Genomic DNA, 19,989 nt, shown 5'->3' with positions numbered 1-19,989 from the left:
TGCCTGACTCCTTTTCCATTTCTAGAATGGGAGCCCAGTGTCTGAAATAAAATCCACACCCATTCTCCATTAAATTGAAGTGGGTTCTGGCCTCTGCATTCCTGGTTCTCTGCAGTGAGAGTGGAATTGGTTTTCTTGAGACTTTAGCAAAGACTTAGCTCTTTAATTGATGGAAGGAATACAGGTAGCCAAGCCTGGCTTGTCAAGGCTGCCAGGGCTCAGGCTTATACCCTATACTCCAGTAATAGTGACTCTAATGGAGGTTGAATACCAATGTTTATAAATCCCAACTGAAGGGACCTCGTTTGTCAATCCCACCTCATGCTCTCTAGAAATCCACTTAATTTGGCTTCTATTCTTCCAAGACCTTGCTCTCTGGTTTTTCTCTTCTCTGGACCACATACTCTCTTTCTCCATCAATAGACCATTTCCCTTCATCTCTTAAGTGGTCATGCTCCCAGAGGATCTCTCTTCTATCTCATTGCTAAGTGAAATGTCACCCAGGTGATGACGTAGCAATCAGGCACTACCCCAGATCGACAGTACAGAATGGATGCTTTGGCACTCTAGTCCATACCCACTTCTCTGACTGATGGGCCATCTTGATCTCGAGCCTGACAAATGAGAACACCCTTTCCTGTTGTTTTCGATCTCTTGATCAGCACAGTATGGCGTGACCTGCCCAAGTTGGGAGCCTGAAGTTGGCACATTCTTCACTACCTGGCCCCAGTTGCCAGACTCCATATCCTGCCTCACTGCCCCACCCCCCAGGTATGGATGTTAGCAATAACCATTTTTGTTGTTGTTTTTGTTTTGAGCTGTTTATTTCATTCTCCTGAAGTGGCGTTTCCCAACTGGTTCTACTTCATCAAACCTCTTCCCAGCTTAGCACCCATCTTCCATATACCTGTCGTTCCATAATCCATCTGACCACTTCCCATCTGGTTTTCCATCACCGTTTCTTTGTGACTGTGGTGTGCAGGACATGTGTACACATGGGTGTGGAAGCCAGAGGATAGTTTTCTTTCCCTTCCCTGTGGGTCTGGGGGAGCAAACAAAGGTCACTAGGCTTGGGGACAAGCACCTTTACCTGGTGAGCCCTTTCTCCAGTTCACTGTTTCTTTGTAGCAGGGTTTGCATCGCCCCACTCCAGGCTGTGAACTTCAGAGACGCCGCCTGACTCCCTTTCCCTTTCCAGAATGTGAGCCCAGGGTGTGAAACAAAATGCACACCCATTCTGGGTTCTGACCTCTGCATCCCTGGTTCTCTGCATGGAGAGTGGAATTGTTTTTCTTGAGAATTTAGCAAGATGCTTAGTTAGAAAAAAAATTCAGATGGAGGTAAAGAAGGAAGATCTAAGGAGAAGCATAAACAGTGTGTCCAGGTCACTCGAGCCTAGAGCCTGAGAATAAGGGAGATAGCCAGCAGGAAAGTGCCAGCCCCTCCCTGTTTAAACAGGACAATGACGCAGATGGGGGGCCTGCTCCCCCTTCCCAGGCTGGTGTGTTCGCAACTACTGAGCAAACAGGAAGGCCAAGAGGAACTGACCATCCCAGCAACATAGAATACAATGGTCCCTTTAGAGGGCCTCCCCTCCCTTCTGGTAGGTGACAGAGTGCCATTCACATACTTTACTAGCAAGTTTGCTTCTGCTGTTCTGGGTTCGCAAGCTACGGCTGAGGAGTGGGAAATTAAGAAAACAAAACAAACCTGGCCGTGTGGAGAGCCACAGTCACAGGACAACCCCTGCTCTCTTCCCTCCCTCGCCCTGTTTTCCCCACCGCTATCAAAATGTCAAGAAAGCTTATTACTTCTCCTGCCAGGGAAATTATTTGCTTCTCCCAATATAGAGAGGTGTGATGTGGAATTTCCATGACCATTCATGCCGTCCTTTGAAGAGAAATGAGACACAATGGCTGGTGTGTCACTCACTGTGACCGATAGCATCATCAATGGCTTGGCTTCCTTTTATTATTTTTACTCCATTCTATATTTATGCAGGAGAAGCTGCCAAAGACTCGGGTCTTTGATGACAAGACTTTCCTGTGCCCACCCCTCCCCCTAAATGTTAGCCCGGATCTCTAGTGGACTCCAGCACACGCACGCACACATACACGCACAGGCACTCAGAGACCAGATCCTGAGAAACAGACCCCCTAGAGGAAATGGCCATCATCAGGGAAATAGTTCTTAAAGGAAGCTGCTGAGAGATGAACATGGCCAAGGTCAGCCTCGGGGCACGCTGGTGAAGGGAAAGGCTCTTGGGCTTTTGTTTCTGCTGACAAAAATCAGCTCTGGTCAGAGAATAGGCCTGCCATTTTGGTTACATTTCTCCTCCTGCTTCTCATTGGCACCTTTGATGTGGTGTGTGTGTGTTGGGAGGGTACTCAGCCTTTCCCTAATGAAAGCAGCCATAGTCGGAAAGCATGGCTACTTTCAAGTATCGAGAGTTTGATTCTTGGAAGCTTGGTTCACACTTCTGATCTTGTACGTGAAGATCTGGAATACTAATATTTTTTAAATTTGAATCTTCTAGCTGTTACTAAGTAGCAGACAGGATACCTTTGGGTACAGGGGCTAGAAGATACAGTATATTGTGATATAGATGTTCTCTGAGTAATCGTTCATTGCATTCTGCTCAGCTCCACCGGTGACTGGAAACAGTCCACAGAAAGGCAGCAGCAGGCCTACTAGGTCCTTGGAATGCTGGTCAAGTTTCTGACCACCAGGGAAGCCTGTTCGACATTCCCCATGGAAGACTACTCTTAGCCAGTGGACCACATTTCCACCAGTGATTTTTATTTTCCAGAAACTGCTTTTTATTAAACTCTAAAGATTCTGCAAATAACTTAGACCCTCTGTGAATATTCATACCATTCACTTTGCCCCAGTGTTGTGATCTAGAGTGATAATCAGATTCTGTTTTATGCATTTCTTACTGAAAGAAGCATTAATATAGATGATATTAAATACGAGGTTCCAACAGGTGTTCTTTGGCAAGGCAGGGACAACATTAATATCCCCGTGTGTAGCACTATTATGTATGTGTCTGCCCACAAGGCTCCCAGGCATATGAATCTATACACTGGCCTACTCCTATTTGATGAGTGGTCTGTCACCACTCATCATGTTCTTTTGATGATTTATAAGCCAGAGTGATGGTTCTCCTTGAAGGAGGTGAGGACATCTAACACTTCAAAGTTCAATAAATGGATCCCAGAAAGAAATTTCAGTCTCACTAGATTTGTGCTACATGGTCTGGACAGCATACTTCGGATATTGGAGTGTTTCTCATAATGCTGGCTCCACTTCTTCCCTGTATCTGAATGGCTGTCATAAATTCTCTTATGATGTGAGCTTGATGGAGGATGGCAAGATAGGTTAGGAGGTAAACACACTTGCCAAGCAAGACTGGCAACTTGAGTTCCATCCCTAGAAGCCATTGTGGAAGCAGGGCGCCAACTCCTACAAGTTGTCCTCTGACCTCCACATACATGTTCTACACACATACACACACTAAAGAAAGCTAGAATTTTAAAGAACTGAAAAAAAAGGAGGACATAGGCTGAGACCTGTTCCCATGCAAGCCTTGAGCAGAGCAGACACCTTTGCTCTGTATAAGGAACATGGCAGATGGGCAGGTGGATAGATAAGCTAGTATGTGAGTGACTTCAGAATGTCTTAATTCATGATGGAAGATGAATTTGACTGCAAGAAGAAGGAATTAGCTTTTTTCATAAGGATGATAATTACCTCTGTGTCTGTCATATCATATCATAGCTATTTACCAATCAGTCATCCTTAAGAGTTCAATTTTCCACTTGTCCAGAGTCTATGAGCTATCTGTAGTGGTACCAAGGAGTATAAAGAAGATGAGCACACGTAGGTTCCTCTACATTTTCAACCTGGTCATCCACAGTTTGACCAGAACTGACTACAGTGGGTGTCTTTGTTTTACAGCCCAGAAGGTCATAGATTAGATTAACGGCAGAGCCAGAGATCACAGCTGGTTATCTCCCTGTCTAAAGTTCTCCCCCACCCCCCACACCAGAATGTCCCTCTGGAGACTCTGCTCCACCTAGGAATTTAGTGATGTTGCTGTTAAGCCATGGGATTTTTAAGCATTTGTCCCAAGTTGCCTGGTTTTGATGGTTTTCAATATAGTGTATTGGCAAAGGATCAAAAACATGGGGCAAGCATGAACTCTTTTTAGGGTTCTGTCCCTAGATAAATCTTACAGGCGCCATATAATGATGAAGTCTTGACACCCACTCACCCAAAAGATAGGTTTTATTAACAATAAAACAACCTTTTGGATTCCAGCCAGCATTACAGTGTTGGCACTGGATCATATCTGACTGCCTGTCTAGACAAATCCCCTAACATTCAGGTTCTAGGAGAAGAGAAATAAGAATTACATTAAACAGGAGTAGGAACGTCCAATCCATTCGATTATAATGTATTTCCAAAAATGATATCATTTCTCAAAAACCAAAATGCACATATGTAACATCTATAAGGTGCTTGAAAGTATGAAAGGATCCTCTTATTTTTATATTCACATGTCTTTATCTTCCTATACCAAAGTCTGAGTGCAAGGTTATACTTAAATACATTAATTCAAATATACTACCATCCTTGTCAGAACCCATTTGATGAAACTGGGATGTTGCCCTTTGCTGGGACTCTTGCAGAAGTTACTTGAAAGGGGGTAGGGGGATAACTCAGTTTGTATATCTCTTGCCTTGCAAGCATGGGGACCTGAATTCAATCCCAAGAGCCCATGTGAAGAAATGCCAGACATGGTGGTCACTCCTTGTAATCCTTGTACTGAAGAAGTGAAGACAGGTTCCTGGAGCTTTCTGGCCAGGCAGTCTAGCCTAACTGGTGAACTCTAGGTGATGAGAGACCCTGACTCAAAAAAGCAAGGTTGTTGATACATAAAGGACTGGACACCTGATGTCATCCTCTAGCCTCCGCACGCATGCACATACCCACATGAATGTGAAACCCTTTCCCCAGAGTCACTTGATCTGGGTTTGCTGCTCTGCTATTATCTACTTATCCTGCAAGCTCTTCAAAGAGTTTTCAAGCTTGGGTCCACACCCTTGGCTAAGAGGTGTGTACACTCATACACCATCAGCATTGTTGCTGGGCAGTGGTCACGAAGCTGTTTTGGAAGCTATGGCACCTTAGTTCGCTATGTTACTGAGAACAAACAGCTTTCTGTGATGCTGAAGTCTAGACGCATACTCCAAGAGTCTCTGCATACTCAGGGAGGGATTCAGAAAGACTTGGGAGAAGTGGTTGTCTTAGAGATGGCTTGGAGGTTTCACAAATTGGCCTGAGGGAGATCTTATGCTTCTAAGTATTTTTTAATATTCCCATGAACAAATGGGGGCTAATCCTATAGGAGGAAGTTAGTTTAGGGTTAAGATATGTTACAATAAGCTCAACCCTCGTCATCAGTAAATTGTGGCCAACACTTTCAGGAGTGGAATTCCGTGCTTCCATCTCATAAAACCAATGAGGCCATTATTTTTAAGCAGAAGGAGGTAGGAAAGATAGGGTGGTAGGGTAGAAGAGATCTTTTCTAGTGGACATTCATAACTGAAGATTTTTTCATTGTTACAGTGTGTGTATACATGTCTGTGTTACTGGAATCTAGTCCTGGGGTGCTGCTGGGTGCACAGACCAGCCCTCCACTGGCTAGAGAAATGGCTGCTAAACTTCATCAAGATAAAGTCTAGTCTCCATCCTCATACTTAAAACAATGACAACTGCCTCCATTTCCCATCTGCAAAGTCGGGATAATAAACAAGTTCTTCGTGGAAGTATTATGAGAGCTCCTGAAATTACATATGCCAAACGCTCTGATTCCTCCAGGAGGAAGAGGCTCTAGGAGGTGGGAGCAGTTACCGGTATACTGTGCTGAGCTCAGGGAATCTTAACCATATTTGTCCTTGCCCCCAAAGAAAAACTCCCCCAGGAAAAGAACACAGACCAGAAATGATCTCATCATGATTATACCTGCCACACCAAAGGCAGGGCACAGCTCAGAGAAGGAAACTCCTTCCCTTCAGCCATGAACTAAGTTGCATCTGTAATTAAGATCTTAATAAGGAGGGTGGGAGGATGGTTACGGATGCTGCAGGCTACGAGGCAAGGAGCTACCTGACCAGTTTTAAAGCAAGCACAATTGAAATACAATCCCCCACTCAGGTGTGCCAAACGAGCCCACATTTCAAAATGAGCTTGCTTTCATTTCCAAAGATGCCTATTCCTGCACAAAGATATAAAAGAGTGCCTTATTATTTATGACTAAATGTTACTTATGACTCTCTATGAAGAACCCAGCCAAATCCCCTTAAAAAATGTTCTTATATATGTTCCTGCAAAATGCTGCCATAAGGGGACTGGGGTAGTGTCTTGGACAGTTGATTGATCGATCTCTGGGGCCACTCATATTGACCATCTGTAGAGTGGCCATGTGTTCCTGAACTTTCCATAGCAGTCCTCAGTTTCAAATATCCTTCCCATTGTTAGACCATATGCCCCATTCTGTGGTTTGTGAAATGTGGATATATCCATGGAAATTACACAACACACACACACACACACACACACACACACACACACACACACACCCCAAGTATGTCATTAAAACAAAGGATAGCCTTGCTAAGGGATCTTTACCTTGGTTGAATTAAGAATTCAAGAGAAAAAATGGGTATTGGTCAGAATCTGTGATCGAGAAAAATAAATATCCTCTGATAGACATGATGACCTTTAATAAAGAAATGGGACTTCCGGGATATTGTCTAGGAAGCTACGTCACAGTGAAAGGGACCAGGAAGAAAAGGCTCTTGGTCTTTCTGTGGTTCCTGTCCCTGGGTCCCATCTTCATATCCCATGGAGCTTGGTGAGGAGTAGGACTGAGAATCATAGCCCAACACTGAAGTTCTAGCCCAGGAAGCTGGAGCCCCAGGATTCTGCTGTCTGTGTTAGTCACTGGGTCACTTTCCAGTCAAGCTTTAAGCTGTGTTACAAATGACCAGGAACAGAAACAGAATCAGCAGATGACCAAAATTAAAGACAACGTTCTCCAAGAAGGCTGAGTGTGCACACATCTGTGTGTCTGCCCTCTCCAGGGTGAAGGCTTTGCATATTACTGCTAATTCTAGGAGGTGGTGGTCCTCGGAGGGTAGGGAAGCCCAGATCCATCTTTATCAGTAAGGAGCAGAGCCATGAGGGACAAAGAAGTCTGAATGAGTTTCAGCTGCATTGCCTATGGGGCACTAAGTTCAATTAAGCACAATAAACCAACAACTACTACCCATGAGTTTACTGTTAAAATACCAGAGTCACTAAAGGACTTCTGCCTAGCAAAAAGGAAGGAGGACAAGTATGCAGGACATGTCACACTGTTGGAACTCACAGCACCTCAACAAAAGGGGAGGAGACATGCTTCCAAGCTGAGCATTCCATGTGTTTTGATTACTACAACTTTCCACTGAGCCTCACAGATGAACCTCGTCCCTCAATTGCGTCCCCATAAGAATAAATAAAGAATTAAAATTGATTTGATTTCAAAAGGAGCCAACAAGCATTTTTGTGGTTGGCAGGGCTTGTACTTTTACACGTCCATTGGTTGTTCCATCCTTAATTCTGGTAAGCACAAACATCAGAATTTCACACAGGAACTTTGTGTGTGTGTGTGTGTGTGTGTGTGTGTGTGTGTGTGTGTGTGTGTGTGTGTATGGAGTAACATCTTTTATCTTTACCAGGACATATTAGAAATATCAGAAGGAATTCAAATTTGAAACACCAAGATCTACCAAGAAACATGACACCTTCCAATTTACTGGCCCTAGACTTGGAGCATTTATAGAATTTAGCAGATACATAAAGCCCAGGCAAAAGAGGAAAGCATTCCAGTAGCAATTCGGTGTGTATGTGTGTAGTTGTTCATGTGTGTACGCACATGTGTGTGCCAGTGCATGTGTTCACAGAGGGCAACAGCAGGCGTCTTCCTAGTCACTCGTCACATTGGTTTTTGAGACAGAGTCTCTCTCTGAACCCGGAGCTCACCTCTTCATCTAGCTTGCCTGGCCAACAAAGCTGCAGGGACCCCCTTGTGTCTGCCTCTCCAACACAGGGGTCATAGGCTTTTCACACAGGAGCTAGGGATCAAACTCAGATCTTCACACATGCATAGGAAGCACACCGAGCCATCTCTCCAGCCCTTCCACTGACAATTTTAATATCTCCATAGTCAGCTGTCCCAGAACTCTACCTCGGTCACGACAAGCTGCTGTCACACACCATCAGTAACTGTACTCTCTGGAGTACTAATTCCATTGTCCGTAGATGATATGCCTCCCTCAAGTTACCCAGATCACATTATCTATTAAAAGCACCCTCTAAAAGATTCAGCCTTCCCAGTTAGGGGTGGAAAAGGTCTCTAACAAGACCACTTATCTTACAATGAAGAGCCTTCAGGAAGGGTCCTGGCAGCAGACAGCGGCTCCCCTGGCATGCAGAGTCCTCATTAGCCAGTAAGAACTACCGCAGAGGGATGACTGGAATGTTCAAAGTAAATAAGACGGAGGGGGTGTTGTTGACGAAGTCTAAACAGGGCTTTGGGGAGTTTTGTCTTCTTTCCATGCCCATGTTCTTTGCAATCAGTTATTGCCTAGGAAACCAGCAGCTCTGGCATTTTACGTTGGAAATATTGTATTTGTTCCCAAGGGCCCTCCTGCGTTTGTCTTGGCAGAGAAGCCTGGCAATTAAGTCTATACATTTCTGAGGATAGTACCACAGCCTGGGGGCTAGCATTCCAAATCAATTTGTCCATTGCTTTCTAACCCTAAAATGACCTAAAAATAGATACCTCTTATTTTACGTTGACGTCACTGGGTCTGCAGCAGGATAAGAAAGAGTTGATCATGAACTTCCCACATAACCCCCAACTCACTTTCCATGGATTGCATCTATTTAAAGAAATGACTTTCTCTATCCCTCACAGTCTTTTGTTAAGGGTAAATAGTCTCTTCTACCCCTGGTGTGGTATATATGTGGTAAATGTGTGTGCATGTGTGGTGTAAATGCATCTACTGTGGCTGAAAGAAGACATTGGCTGTCCTGTTCTGTCATTCTCTGTCTCATTCCCCGAGAAAGGGTCTCTCATTGAACTTGGATCTCACCATTTTAGAAGCTAGGCTACTTGGCAGCAAGCTGAAGTAATCCTTCTGCAGCCATTACCCCCCCACACACACACACTCCCCAGAGCACTGGGGTTATAGGTGTGAGCAGCAACAGAGCTTTTTACATAGTGTTGGGGACTTGAACTCAGGTCCTCATGATGTACAGTGAGTGTTTTTATCTACAGAGCCATCTCCTGTCCCAAGAGGAAACAACCATAGAGAAGGTTTCTTCTTAAACATTTTACTATATAATGTTAGTATCTCTATGTATCTGCATCTGTATAGGTATACATATCTCTCCATGGTCATGACAAGGTCACTATCATCTTCCATCACTATTTATGGATTTGTGTGTCATCTATCTATCTATCTATGTATCTATCTATGTATCTATCTATCTATCTCTTTATAAGATCATATCTCAAAAGTGACATAAATACCTATTAATTATCAAATGCCTACTGTGTTCTAAGAACCAATGACTCTCATATACTATATTCCTGCAGCTATCTAACAAGACAAAGGTCTAAAGTAGTTGCTGAAAAACATACTGTGAGAAAGAAGCAAAAGTAGAATCTGAAACACATGTACTCTTTCTATGTCATAGGACATTGGAGCCCTTGGAAAGGCTGTTGGCATAGGTGTTTTCTGTAACTCGGCATTGAGTACAATATTTGCTGAGTACCCACTAGGAGGAAGGTCCTGTAATTTCAGGAATCCTAAGGTTCGTCAATAACGAAGGAACCAAGCCTAGGAGACATTGGCATGTGGGGGCTGTGTGCTGTAGGCATGCTGCTGGGTCCCTGTACCTGGGATCTGCACTCAGACCGTGCACACTCTTGCTGGGGAATAATCAGTAATGCTCAACCATCTTAACTGAATAATTGGGATTTGGACATAATCTTGCCACGGAACCCACCCCAACCTTTCAATATCTACCGAGTACATACTCTGCAAGGAGAGCTAGGGCTGGCTAGCTTTCACTTCCTTACTCTGTGCCAGGATCCAGGATAAGAATTTATACATTGGCTTAGATTTTAGAATAGTAGTATAACGCAGTTAATACTGTCTCAAATTTACAGCTAAACCTGAGGCTCTGGGAGTTTAATTTGCCCAAGATCATAGGGCCTTCAGTCACAAGAAATGGAAATGTCTTTCTCCACACGCCATCTTGTTCCTATTACAAGAGTATATAAAGCCAAGTCCCTGCCTGTTCAAGACTGACAGAGCCCACATTATACTTTCAACAAGGGTTTGTCTGTCAGTCTGCCCCTACATATCAGTACAGGATAGGCTTCTTGTATTCAATGTAGCTTCCTTAAAACTGGAGTCCACTGCAGGTATCATTTAGATAGTGGTTTGATTGACAGGGGTTAATAAGTAAGGCAGTGCTAACAGCACAGGGCAGAGGTGAAAATGTAAGGTCTGTTTCAGCGATTAGAGGAGACAAAGGTTTAGGCTTCGATTGCTTTATGGAGTGGAGAGATGAGGAGACTTTACTAGTGGGAAGTGACTGGCTACTCAAGTCCCATAGACTTGGTGTCACATGCCCACAGGGAGTTCAAGGGACAGAGAAGGTGAGGGGCAGAGAGTGTGCACTAGTGTGTCATATCCCTGTGGGTGGCTGGGTGGGAGCGAGCCCCACAAGTGTCTGGTATTAGGGACACACAAGGGGTGCCCATTTGAAAAGGTAAGATGTGATGCTGTCACAAAGGCACAAAGGGGAGACACAATCTGCCAAGGCTTTGAAAGGTGTCGAGGCAGGATTTTGTCTAGCTGTGCTTTATTTTGCCGGAGACTGGGGGCAGAGAACACGGAAAGGCACTTGCAAAGTTCTGAGCACAAGAATGACCCGTGGTCCAATAAGAAGAGGATGCTGGAGGGGTTCAGAGTGTGTTGTACAACGTCCTAAACTTGCTATTATCAGGACACCTGCATTTTGACAAAGCCTCATCTCTGTGTAGGTAAGTCCTTTAGCTCTGAAATGGGTTTGCTAAATAAATATAAGATCATAAATAATGAAGCTATGTTTTTCCAAACACCCTCTGGTGCTTTTAAATCCACAGGCAACATACAGCATTTTAAAAGCAGGTGGGTACGGAAGGGGTCCTAAATTTGAACTGAATATAACAATTTATCAAGAAAGATTTTACAGCTGAAACATCAAAGCAAAGAGAGAATTGATATTTGTGTATGTTATAAATATTAGCTAAATCAAAGGCCTGCTATAACGTCTCCCTTAAAACAGCTTTGGAAAAAATAAATATTTCCAAAGTCCCTCCCCAGATGCTTTTTGTTATGTTTCTCTTTTTCTTGAACTACTTTGTCCCCATTCAACTGGACTACAACAATCTGAATTCCAGACAGTAGTTGTTTTTTTTTTTTTTAACTGTATTGCCATACTTTACATTTTTAAAGTGAAAACACTGAGAGTGACTTTTTCTCTCTAATGACTAGAAAATAGATGCGATTTTGACTACAGTAGACACGCAAGAGTTCTGAAATTTGGCAAAGCCACAAAAGCTCCTCAGCCACAAGAACTCACTCACAGGCTGTACTTGCTGAATATCTGCCAGGCCTGGGCATCAAGCGGCCAGAGCCTCCTTCCCGGCCCATACTCCCTGGGCAGGGCCCTCAGGGCTTCTGTTAAAACAAGGAACTGGAACTAGTCCCTCAGCTTCAGGACAAAGGGCGACTCCTACAAGCCACCTTCAGACCCTCAGTTGGACAAGCAAGCCAAGGCCACAGATGCATGAGGAGCATACCGCATACATTACAGGGATTTTATAGAGAGCCTTCTGTTGTTAACAATGTCTCACTGTGTAGCCCTGGCTAGCCTGGAACTCACAGGGATCTACCTGCCTCTGCCTCCTGAAGTCCAGGGATTAAAGACGTGCTCCGCCATGCCTGGCTTCTTTATGTAGGAACTTAACAAAAAGCCCTCACAGTTAACTGTCACCCAGGCAGACTCTTCTAAGAGAAATGGAACATTAAACACCTATGACAGGCTTCTCATGAACAAATAAAAATATAAGCAAAATAAAAACATACTAGATGTGTACTAAGCAGAAAGAGTTCCCTAGAGCAATAGCTTGCATTCCGTAGCCCTCATAATTGTAAATAATTGCTAAGGCCTGGAGCTGTGTATTTTAAGGACAAAATGAGTGCAAGTTGATTGCTCCATGAACTCTGAAGTAGCTAAACAAGATCTTCCAGTTAACAATGGAGGAGCGGGGAGGAAGGAAAAAGAAACCTTTGGAAAGAAAAAAGAAACCTTTTGAACTTGACATAAATCTCACAATGATCCATTTTTAAGCCCATGCTAAATTTATAGTTTATGGCGCAACATAGTGTTTAAGAGATAATTCCAGACTCCTGGGTTTTACAATCTAATAATTATCTGGTTTTACTACTTAAGTAGCTCAAATTAAACAAATAAATGCCAACTTTGTATTTCATTTAGTAGAGTTACCATTGGAAAAAATGAAAAGAAGACTATCCCGAGGGAACACTTGGGATGAAATAGTTCTGAACTTTCTGAGACCAGAACATACTGGTCAGAGGGATGTTTTAGGGAGTTACAGATGATTTCTGTTTTAGGTTTTTTTTTTTCCTCTTGGTAGTGATTGAATCTTGCATATTAAATTGAGGTCCTTTCTAATCCCATGCTCATCAGCTGGTGGTACTGGAAAAGTCACTTAGCCTCTGTGGGGCACAATTACTACATCTGAAAACAGGTGTGCCTTAGAGCTATGGGGAGAGTTCAATATGACAGTCCTGTAACTCTCTACTCATCATGTTAGCATCTCCTACCTAAAATGACTAATTCTCTCCTGAAAGAAAGTTTTCTTTCATTAACTGATGGACTTTATGACCGAAGGAAAGTGGCTCACTTCTGCTATGGTCAACATAGGGTGCCTGTGTGTCATTTGTTTACCTGGGGAGCTCAGCATTTTTGTTGGTGAAGCTTCCGATGATGATGATGATGATGATGATGATGATGATGACAGTAATCAGAAAACCACCACCATGTATTTCTATTGCTTGGCAATGTGTTCGACTCTGGGTAGACCCCTCTAAGTGGAAGGCTTTCCCCAGCTGCAGCTTCCCACCTGTAGTGTACATCACCAGTCCCCAGGATATTTCTTTCCATAAAGAGCAAAGCTAAACATGATGAGGTCACCGAATCAAAGTGACTTTAAACTTCATCACTTTCTAAACTGTGGCACTCAACGCTCACGTCAGCCATTTAATATTCCAGTAATAGACAGAGAAAATCCTTTCCCTTTTCTCTACAATACAGTCTTGATTCAACCACAGGGAGAAAGGGAGAAAAAAACCATTCCAAGATAAATACCACGTAGCCCCATCAGTTCTGTGAACAAGGAGACTTAGCAATAGGGAGAAACACTTCCAGAGAGATTCTGTCCTGCCAGGTAGAAAGCTGCATCTCCTATGAATACCAGAGCCATCCTTTCTTCTGCTCCTCCCCACTGATGCACAAAAATGGGAAGCTGATAGCAGGGTGATAATGGATACCTGAGTCTTCAGAATGCTGGAGCATTCCCAAGAGCTATCACCCATGTTTTACAATAAAGACTCAGCTTTTTAGTTCACAGCTTTTGAACAAGATTTACAGACACTGAACAAAAGATTGATGTTAGCCTGTGGTTGTTAGCTACAGCAAGTGTTTACAGCCTTCTATCCAAAAGGAAGGGTCAGAAGCTATGCACCTCAGAGGGAAGCAAAGCCCCTACTAAGTCGGTTAACAGGATCTGTTAAGCCACTTCACCAAAATGAATTTTTTTTGTAATAGCACTGTCCTTTGAAAGTCGAGGACTCGTATCTATTCACCATAAAAAAAATTAATAAGCATGGCTAAGTCATTGTGATCTGCCCCTGGGCCAAGTCCCTTGGAAACTGCCTCCTTCGACGAGATGTGCTGAGCAAGTCATAATCATTTTGCCAGGAGTAACCCCAGAAACCGTGGTGCAAAATGCAACGGAAAATAATGCTGCCAAAATATGAGCACGACATTCTGTAGGCGTCAGGGAAAATAAGCCAGCTGGAGCCTTCATACTTTCAGACCCATTCAAACCCCAATAAAGCGTTACCTAGAAATGACTAATACCCATTTACTCATAAGCCCAAACTATTTAAGGATGCGGGAATTCTCCATATCGGCCCTATGACAGTATCTGGGTTCTTAATTTGTTTCTACCCAAAGTGCCCAGAGTAGACAGCTTCCCAGATCAAGTCTTTAAGGCAAACTCTGAAGTGCTTTTAGAGCCCGTTAGAGACTCAGTAGTTCTGATTCCTCTTATTAAGGTTCCCCATGCCGGCTCTGGGGCTCTGGACAGGCAGAGACCTGCGACTTGCCTGCTGTGATAGGAGTTAAACCCCTCTGATCTCCAGTGGCTGCTGCCGCCCCTAAGTTATCTTTTCTCCACTGCCTTCCGTCACTGCGGGGCAACTTTCAGAGCCACGTACTGCGAACCAGTAGATCTGAAAGCGCGAGTCTGCTTGTGGGTAAACCCCAGGGCACCCTGGAAACGAGACCAGACACACAAGGGATCCCTGCACAGTTGTCACGGAGGGAGACCCGCAGGCACAGCTTCTCGGGAGACTTGTGTAAAAGGCACTCTCTTACCTTGTACTTCATCTCGGCGGTGGTCGGGTGAGCCCTGGTCCTATCCTAGTCACACAGTGCAGCACTGCCGTGTCCGCCCCTCCATTGAGGACAGGGCTGGATGGAAATGAGAACCTTCGCCCGCCTCCCGCGCACTGCCGAGTCTGAGCTCCCGCCGGAGACCGACACCCGGAGATCGCGGCCCGCATTTGCATACTTCGCCGCCATTGGCTGGTGAGGGGGGAAGGTACGGCCTCCACTCCGCCCACTTCTAACTTCAGAGACACTCACAAAGAGCGTGTAATACGATCATTTCTTTTCACATTAGCAAAAGAAAGTGGGGAGGCGGCCCAAACCACCCCGCGAAAGAAATAAAAATTTAAAGAGGAAAGAAATAGGAACCAGACAAAGGAGATACATTCCTTTTGAGATCAACCTAAATTTTAAAGAATCTGAATTCACAAAGCAGTCTGACGATCTTGCTTCCTGTGACCTAGCAACTAGTTCATAAACCCATTTCATTTCAAAGTCATTCACCTCACAATCTCTACATGAAACGAGCTGGGGAAACAAAAGGTTTTCTGTCTCCAGCTCCCTCCCTATTTTTTTTTTTTTTTTTACTAACCACCCCTGCTGATAACTCTGTGTCCCATTCTCTTTCCCTTTTCTGTAGCTGTTTGCTTTCCTCCTCCTCCTCCTCCTCCTCCTCCTCCTCCTCCTCCTCCTCCTCCTCCTCCTCCTCCTCCTCCTCTTCTTCTCTCCTTCTTTTTCGTTTTTCTTTTCAGTGTTCAAAGTACTTTGCAAAGTCAGCCTGGTAGGAGCTGGAATCCATTTCTCCCTTAGTGAAAAGGAACTCACAAGCACCAGGTTTTCCCGGACCATCTCACTAGGACCTCAGAGAGAGAGAGAGAGAGAGAGAAGTGTCAGACACATTAAGAGACCTTGGCAGTCTTTGATAAGGATAAAGGTTAGATGGGAACCCATGCAGGTCCTATAGAACACACCCTATACATCATCCCTGTCCGCCCAGCACTTTGCTCTTCGCTAGCATGGCCAGATCAGGCTTTGAACACTGAGGCTTTTTCCTTCTGACCTCTCTCCCCAAAATGACCCATTAACCCACTCACACTTATTACCCAGGAAGAAGAGTTCCCACTGTTTGATAACCCTGGTTAAAAAAAGAACAGATTCTCTCTGGTAAAGTACGGAACATGATTTGCATAGCGGTTCCATTTTGAGATTTCTATAGAGAAAGAGAATCTCTCAGGAGAAGACAGAAGTTCCTTTTCCTTGGGCCTCAGGACTTGGAGCATTCAATGACTATCCCCTAGTTGGGATGCATTCCAGCCAGACTGCTCGACTCGGGTGGAAAAACCAGCTCTTACTTTTTTTCCTGACTAAGCTGGACCAGACTCAGTTTTGCCTCCTGCCTCCCTCTCTAAATTCCCAATGGATTAAAACGTTTTGGGGGAAAAAACCCACATAAAAACCTTTGAAGCAAAAAGCACAGGAGAGCAGATGCCCCACAAAAGTGGTTTCTGGGTGTAGGGTTTACATTTACAGTTGAGTTGACAATTGGCTGTGGATCTGATTCCCTCATCACAATGCCCCAGCAGCCTTGGTGAAGTTGATACCCCTGTTCAGGCCTCTTCCAGGTCACGGCTTTTGCTCCTTGGCCTCAGAGCAGAATTGAACCTGTGTGATTTGCAAGGACTTTTGGACACAGATTAGGCACGAAACACAGTGTGGTAGAAGGATCATCCTGGCAGCCCTGCAGACACAGTAGTGAGAAATGTTTGCAGGAAGCATGTCGTTCAGCTACATATTCATGGGAGGACAATGGGTCAAAGGTCTTTCTGTCTGGAAGATGTGCCCTGGGCCCCAGGAGATGGAGATGGCACTTCTTTGGCTTCTTCAGCAGCCAGGCTGAACTGTCTGTTAATGAATGTAAGCAAGGCTAAGCCACCCTATCAGAACATTGCAGAGCAGTTTGCTGAAGCCTGGCCTAGGTGTCTGTGAAACTGCCTGCTCTAGCTAGAGGGTTTGATTCCTATCAGGTGACTCTCTTGTTTAGGAATCTCTACAAATTTCTTAACTTTGCAATTTTAGTCTCCTTAAGTGTAAAACAGAGAACATAATTAAACATTCCTGCTGGGGTTACAGTGAGGATTAAGTGAAATAATGCCTATAGGAATTAGTGATACTAAGTATGGTTGCTGGTTCCTAGTATTGTTATTTTAATATCAATGTAAGTTTTAGTATATATTATTTTGCTCTTATCTATGTTATTTTTTTTTTTTTTTGGTTTTTCGAGACAGGGTTTCTCTGTGTAGCTTTGCACCTTTCCTGGAACTCACTTGGTAGTCCAGGCTGGCCTCGAACTCACAGAGATCCGCCTGGCTCTGCCTCCCGAGTGCTGGGATTAAAGGCGTGCGCCACCACCGCCCGGCCTATGTTATTTTATATCATTACTGTTGTGAATTAAATATTTAGTTATATTAAAGACAGCCACCACTAATGTTAAGTGAGTGTTGTAGGCACTCACATACAGATGGAGAAATCCCTCCACTTTGGTCTTATTTTTGTATTTTATTTTATGTATATGAGTATTTTGCCTGTATGTATGTCTGTGCACCATGGGCATGCCTGGTGCCCATGGGAGCCAGACCAGGCATTGGATCCCCTAGGGCTGACATTAAAGATGTTTGTGAGCTGCCATGTAGTTGTTAGGAATTGAACCCAGGTCCTCTGGAGGAGTAGCCAGTGTTCTTAGCCTCTGAGCCATCTCTCCAGCCTCCTATCCACTTGTGTCTTATCTTTTCATAGGCAGCAGTTTTCTATTTAACAAGTCTCACGTGAGTGTCCATCATGGGCCAAGTACCTTTCTAGGAGGAAGACGACAAAAGGAGTGTAGACAAAGTTCCTGTCCCTCATGGAGGAAAGTAATTGAGGGACTACATAATATGAATTGCAGCAGCAAGTGCTATGAAAAGAATATTAAAGAGTGGAAATTTCTAGAGTAAAACAGACCAGCGTCTGTATGGAGGGTGAGTGGGTGTCTTACTTTCAATAGAGCCATCAGGGAAGCTCCTGAAGGAGGTGATATTTAAACAAAATCTGAATAGCATGTGGGATGCAACCACTCCCAGAGCTGAGGAGAGAACATTCCAGACAGCAGTGGCACATGTACAGGACGGCAGGAGGCCTGAGCTCCATGTGTCAGGGGCCGCAATCAGTGAGCTCCATGTGTCAAGGACCGCAATCAGTGAGCTCCATGTGTCAGGGGCCGCAATCAGTGAGCTCCATGTCAGGGGCCGCAATCAGTGAGCTCCATGTGTCAGGGGCTGCAATCAGTGAGCTCCATGTGTCAGGGGCTGCAATCAATGGCTAGGGCAGAGTACACAGGACAGAGGGAGAACACAGGAGGAGAGTTGGGCAGAAAGGAGCTAGGATTTTCCCGAGTGTGACAAGAAGACACTGGAGTGTTCAGAGCAGAAACTATCTATTTCCCCGTTTTTGCCGTTAAAATATCAAGCTGTGATCTCAGTGCAGCTGAAGTAATACAGGTCATTGGCTTTATTGGTTATGTTCCCTTTGAACCCTTTGGGGAAACACAAGTTCTCTCAGTGAATAAAGACACAGCCCTTTCTGAATCAATTGCCTGAGATACCGGATGTGGAAAAAAAATGTTGAGTCTGGACTCTAGAACTGAATCCTGCAGGAAACCTGCAGGTTAGTACCTTTTCAGAATGGACCAGGACCCTGGGGCTCAGCACTCACCAGCATTCTTTTCAGTAGCTGCCTCTTTAGCTAAAATGACGCCTCCTTAGACCCTGGTGCGTGCAGGAGTCAGGGAAACGGCACCCGATGCCATCTGAGAGATTTTATTAGTAGCCATTGGACACTGGCAGGGACACAGATGGGACTTGCCGTAGCTCAGGCAGGACCCTGTGGTTGTTCTGTAGGAGTGAAGGGCGAAGTCTCAGAACTAGAGCCTGGGAACTCAGTCAGTCAAAGCCTCACAGAGAGAACGAAGTGGACACCCAAGGGGCAGGGTCCCCTGCAGTCATCCGTACCTTCAGCCACTCGCCTGAGTCTCCACTCTACTGATTTCTTGTTAGTTTTCTTACTTGAAGTCTCTCTGCATCTCTCTCTTCAGCATACTACCTATTTAATTCCTAGGACAGAGCAGATGACATGAAGATTGTGTTTGACAGTCTCTTAGTGATATGTTCATGCCTTAGGAAACGGAATCGGGACACTTTGGTGTGGACTATAATGAGAACTTCATCCTTTCCCCTTTCGGTTTTCTCCTCCACAGGCCAGGCTTACATCTTCCTTGCTTTGTGGGCCGGTCCCTCTGCAGAGAATGCTCTAGCTGGTTGTCTGCTGTGAGGCCTGGCTCAACACACTAATGCCTTTGTGTGCGCTTGTCCACAGCCCCCACCCTGCCCACCTCCCTCTTTCAGAACAAATCCCTCCTTCCCCTGACTGTGCCCCCATTGTACTTGGAACACAGATCTCTTAAAGTGCTTTTCCGTGTTTGCGTGGTGATGGTGTGTTGACGTCTGTTTCTCCAGCTTTGGGGTGGGTTCTGGAAGAACAGGGTGATAGCTGGTTGATCTTTCCGTCTCTTTATACCTTGTAGGTGTTCAAGTCCTTGCCATATGAATAAGGAAGTAATTCAGAGAATACATGTTTACCTCCAAGTTCAGCACAGTGCCCGGGAAGGGAATAGGAAAAAACTTTTATCTTAGAATATCCTCCAATTTACACTTATCAGAATAGACACAGGATGTACCTTTTCAGAACCAACGCCAGGGTGCTGTCAGTTCTGGGTGAGCTAAGAATAGCATTTACAATTTCTAAGTGGCTTGGGAGGAGGCTAAAGAATAACATTTTGAGAGATGTGAAAATTACGTGTAATTCAAATTTCTGTGTCTATATGTAAAGTTTTATTGGCACACAGCCATCCCTGCTCATTTACATACTGTCTGCTGAGCTACAAAGGTAGGGCTCAGGGGTAAATACCGCTGAGCCAAAGAACATATTTATTATAAAATAATAAAATAGTTAAGTAAAATAGCAATAAAATATTTTTATAAAATAATAAATAAAATGCTAGCATGTGTCTATAATCCCAGTGCTGAGGAG

General features: G+C 44.4%; 1 protein-coding gene across 3 annotated transcripts in view; it reads right to left on the bottom strand.

Moving 5' to 3' along the window:
- The window catches only part of Nedd9 (neural precursor cell expressed, developmentally down-regulated 9), a 175,993-nt gene that overhangs the window by 34,840 nt on the left and 121,164 nt on the right, over window positions 1-19,989 (bottom strand). Inside the window, exon 1 of one of the 3 annotated variants that reach the window (XM_052726960.1) lies at window positions 14,857-15,004. The exons of the other annotated variants lie outside the window; for them this stretch is intronic. Within the exon in view, the coding sequence (XP_052582920.1) occupies window positions 14,857-14,868 (12 nt within the window). The 5' untranslated portion in view covers window positions 14,869-15,004. Of the gene's footprint in view, window positions 1-14,856; window positions 15,005-19,989 lie in introns of those variants that run through there. 3 annotated transcript variants of the gene reach the window in all.

Source organism: Peromyscus californicus, unplaced genomic scaffold (genome assembly GCF_007827085.1).
Source record: "Peromyscus californicus insignis strain IS unplaced genomic scaffold, ASM782708v3 Scaffold_8__1_contigs__length_139910024, whole genome shotgun sequence".
In the NCBI taxonomy this organism is placed as follows: domain Eukaryota; kingdom Metazoa; phylum Chordata; class Mammalia; order Rodentia; family Cricetidae; genus Peromyscus; species Peromyscus californicus.
Note: the sequence above shows the minus strand (reverse complement) of the source record. Positions and strands in the feature narration are given on the sequence as shown.